General features: G+C 35.5%; 1 protein-coding gene across 1 annotated transcript in view; it reads right to left on the bottom strand.

Moving 5' to 3' along the window:
• LOC107754635 (DDB1- and CUL4-associated factor 12) overlaps positions 1-2,437 on the bottom strand; it is an 18,789-nt gene extending 16,352 nt beyond the window's left edge. The window contains exon 1 of the mRNA XM_016571175.1: positions 1,992-2,437. Within this exon, the coding sequence (XP_016426661.1) occupies positions 1,992-2,048 (57 nt within the window). The 5' untranslated portion in view covers positions 2,049-2,437. The remainder of the gene's footprint in view (positions 1-1,991) is intronic.
• Positions 2,438-4,699: the final 2,262 nt, after the last annotated feature.

Below are 4,699 nucleotides of genomic sequence, written 5' to 3'. Positions count from 1 at the left end.
GATCCAGATCCAACTCCTCCCACCTTACATATACCTAAACCTACCTGTCTCCACCCCCTGATCCTTAAACCCACCCATCTCCACCCCCTAGATGTGGATCCAACCACGCCCCCTGGATCTTGTGTTCTGCAGTGAGGGGCTACTGGAAATTGCACCTGTATGAACTCATAGCCGGTGAAATGTAGAAAGAGGACCTTCAGGATGAAGACTGTTCTTGATTTTGCCTGATGATTTTACAAATGTTTTCATAAATATCTGACAGTTTTGACAAACACAGCTGTGAGAGGTAGCTAAAATGAACCTCTTCCTTGTGTTAGGACATAGAAATGTTTGTTTAAAGGCTACATATTTATATGTCTGTATTCTTTTGTTTAAAATACATTTAACTTATATAAAATATATAAGTTTGAGGAAAGGTGGTTTTTACGATGACAATGTAATATCATTAGTGATCATTAGGGATGTAACGATTAACCGCTAGCCGGTTGAAAATCAATTTAAATATGTGACGATTCAAATCGGTTGAGATGCTAAACAAATCACGATTCAGTTAGGGGTAGGAGTTTATATTAATGTATGTCTGAGGGGAACTTACTGTCTTTCGATGGAATTTTTTATTTTCCTCTTGCCTCTGTATTATGCATATTAAAGTTCATAAGTGCAGCGCTGCTTTGTTTACAGCGGAAACCAAGGAAACGCTTTAAGCGCCACCTGCTGGCAGAGAGTGAATCTGCATCTCATTCAGCTCTGCTGTTTCTGTTTCATGCAGATATTTTTTTATGCATAATTTCACAAAACTGAAGTCAAATCATTCTGTTTTTGCTTCAAATTTCGAAATGATACAATGTAATTTAGATTAAAAACTGCTCATGTTGCATGTATGCAGCATCTTTGTTTGGATCATGATTAAAATGCAGTGGTTGCCTCTAATTTTAAATGGAAAGAGCACAGACAAAGCCTTAGTTTGTTTATATGAAGAGATTTATTTTATTTGTGTTACTTATTTATTTGATTTGGGGCTTGTTTTAAAATTAAAAAAAATGTAGTTTTGTTATTTACAGCACAGACAAAGCCTTAGTTTGTTTATATGAATTTCTTTTATTTGTGTTACTTATTTATTTGATTTGGGGCTTGTTTTAAAATTTAAAAAAATGTAGTTTTGTTATTTACATTACATTATATTAAAATGTTGTTATTTAGCAAACGCTTTTATCCAAAGCGACTAACCAATGAGGACAATAGAAGCAATCAAAACCAACAAAAGAGCAATAATTTACAAGTGCTATATTAGTATATTATTATAGTGTTATATTTCAATTTCACAAAGAAACGTACAGTATTTTGTCCAAGCAATAATAAAAGGACACGTTTAATTTATAATGTCTAAAATCTCATTTTGTAAAAAAAAAAATCGTGAATCGAATCGGGAAATCAAAATCGAATCGGGAGTGAATCGTTACATCCCTAGTGATCATATATGGATGTTGTTCCGAACGAATGCATGACATAACTTGTCTCTTATCAATAATCATTGAGCTGCAAACGCCGCATCGTGCTATTAATATTTCTTATCTTAACAATGAAAAATAATGGAGAACTGTGGCAGATCTCAGTCGTGCAGGACGACTAACCAGCTTATACTGTCTGGCTCTTGCTGGAGAAACATTATCCTGTAATCTAGTGCAGGATTAAGAGATAGACAATACGCATAACCTTAATGTTCAAGACAACTGATAAATGATTGCTCATTAATAAACCATCTTACCAACGCCAGATCAATGTCAACAACTAAGTTAACAACCTCACAGTTAGCCTTTAGCCAGCAGACTGGTGCTAACATTAGACTGCAATCTTTTCTTGTTTGTAAACTGTCACATTTCGAGCTTGTGTTTCTATTTCCTATGATTTATGGGTGTTATTTCATATAAAACGAGGGGTTAGCATATGGCTCCATGGTGTTTTTGTTAGGTATAAGAGAGGAATGTTTTTACCTGTTGTTCCTTGGGCTCCTCTGCTTTCCTTTTCCTGCTAACTGTTTTTCTCGCCATAGTCCGACACGCACAGGTCCCTCACCCACATGGAGGGCAGCAGCGACGCTGGGAAGTGGATCATATAATGGCGATGGGGTTGTTTCGGCGGCCTCTGGGCTGGTGATGCGGCGCGACTAATCGAATCCAACCGAGTCGAGTCGGACGAGGCTGAATCGAATAACCGTCCGATTCCGTTGCAGTGGCCGATCACCGATCCGTTTGATTTGGGTCGTTTTTAGGGCAAGCTTGTTTGCTTTCAGTCTATGTGGAGGAGCTACAAGGGTACTGCTGCCCCTCCCCTGCACCGAGCTCACTTTTCACCTATCTTCTTTCTCTCTCTGTCCGTCGTTCTCTTGACAAAACGCGTCATCCGACAACGTACAGCGCCGCGCGCAGCCGCACTCCAGTCAAACAACAACAAAAACAAGGTCAAACGTAAGCGTTCGCGTTGGCTGCGTGCCTACGTGCGCGCGCACGACTTTCTCACGTTCCATGACTCGCGTTTCATTTTCTGCTTGTAAATAAGATATTAATTCTTACAATTCGGCGCCTTTTAAGGTACATAAAAAAATGTATTTCCTTTATAATGCACAATTCCCTCTGAATATAAGTATACTTTTTTTTTTTTTGGTGTTTGGCTTAGTGTTATGTTAGAATCATTATACTCATACCGTTTGTTCTTTTAATATTTTGAATTGTTTTTAGCTTTATTTTTTTGTTTTCATTTCAATGTTTAGTTTTTAAATGTTGTTGTATGCATTTGTCATTTTTATTTAATTTCTTTTATTTTCTTAAATGTGTATATATATAGTATTTATAGAGTTTTAGCTGTTAGTTTTAATTACTTTTTCTTATTTGTAAGTCACTTTGGATAAAAGCGTCTGCTAAATGACTAAAAGTAAAAAGTAAAGTAAAGTACTTGGCTGGATAAGAAAGAATGCTTTCTTAAATATTCATTTAAATAAACATTAAACAGCGTATAAAACTCAAATTCAACATTTAATTTGAAAAACAAAGAAATGACCACATTACGTAAATGACAATGACCACTACATTAGTGGTAGTTATGTTAATGTTTATTTAATCTTAGTAGAAAAGTTGTTTATTAGATTAAGTTATTAACTAAAGTCTATTAGGCTATATTGTATTGTCATATTTCCATATATTATATAAATAATGAAGATCATTGAGCTTGACCTGTATAACTTTTACTTGTTATAAGAATGTTTATATGAAATATTAGAACTCTAAAAACAAGTTTCCGTTTCCAGGCTCAAAAGGCATCAAGCGGTAGGAATTATATATTGTAGGAATTATATGAATTACGCATATATTTTTAATTTCTTACATTGTAAAAAAAAAAAAACACATTCTTGTATGCATGTTTTGAATTTGTTTTAAAATTTGAAGGAAAAACAGCCAAATGTGTCCAGCACCTCATGAAGTTGGCTGAAAGTCCAGAGTGTGATAAACTACATACAATTTTTTAATAATTTAATACAATTTTAGAAATTTAGATTTTTTTGAATCTGGTATTCCGACCTCTCAAAGATTATTGGGTTGTAAATATTTGAACAAGTGAAAAAAATTCACTAAATGATAAGAATGTTGCCCCAGTTTCAACAATGCCATCTGCTGATGCACAAAGGTTTATTTTGACTGACACACAATAAGCCATTTAACAACCTTCATTCAACATGTGGAGTGTGCATTTCCTTTAACCTGTGCTCTTTATTGCTGCTGACCTTCTGTTTCACTGGAAGTTTCACCATGGTGGTGACCAGCAAGAGTCATTTACAGTTCAGGTGGATCTTTTTTACTGTTTCTGGACAAAATCTGTGCATCATAACCACCAGTGACAGCCACACTCTGAATAGAAGAACAAGTTTAATCATATTGAAGTCTGAAATGATTTTCAAGACGACTAAACTTTTTAAATCACATTGAAGAGCAATGGATCTCTGTATCGTTAAGCCCCCTGATCTGCTCTACCTGTCCATCAGGTTCACTAGCTGTGCATCAGGACATTTCCCCATTTACACTTAGAACAATAGATCTGCATTTGAGTGCTAACACGCTCCAGGCCAGAATGCTCTTTGTGATACAGCCAGCAGTGTGTATGCTGTATTATTTTCAGCCTTTTCTAGTCTGTTCAGCCTAGACTGAGGAAAGCTGTTACAAAAAGTAGAAGAGGAAGAACCCTGTACACCATGTCACTTCTTTTGAATAATCGTTTACTGGATGGGTAAGCCTCTTGAAATCAGTCAAGAACATATGCAGGTCATATTTCATCTTAGAACCAGAAGAAGAAATAATAGATTTTGCACCCAAACAATTTTAGGACCATTAATTTCATTAATTGTTCTTTTTTCACTGTGACATTTTTCATGGCAAGTAAGCATCTCTCTCACTCCATGTCACAGTGATATACAGTATATATATCTCACAGAAGTGAGTACACCCCTCACATTTTTGTAAATATTTTATTATATCTTTTCATGTGACAACACTGAAGAAATGACACTTTGCTACAATGTAAAGTAGTGAGTGTACAGCTTGTATAACAGTGTAAATCTACTGTCCCCTCAAAATAACTCAACACACAGCCATTAATGTCTAAACCACTGGCCACAAAAGTGAGTACACCCCAAAGTGAAAATGTCCAAATT

Source organism: Sinocyclocheilus rhinocerous, unplaced genomic scaffold (genome assembly GCF_001515625.1).
Source record: "Sinocyclocheilus rhinocerous isolate Xijiao unplaced genomic scaffold, SAMN03320098_v1.1 scaffold1373, whole genome shotgun sequence".
Taxonomy (NCBI): Eukaryota; Metazoa; Chordata; class Actinopteri; order Cypriniformes; family Cyprinidae; genus Sinocyclocheilus; species Sinocyclocheilus rhinocerous.
Note: the sequence above shows the minus strand (reverse complement) of the source record. Positions and strands in the feature narration are given on the sequence as shown.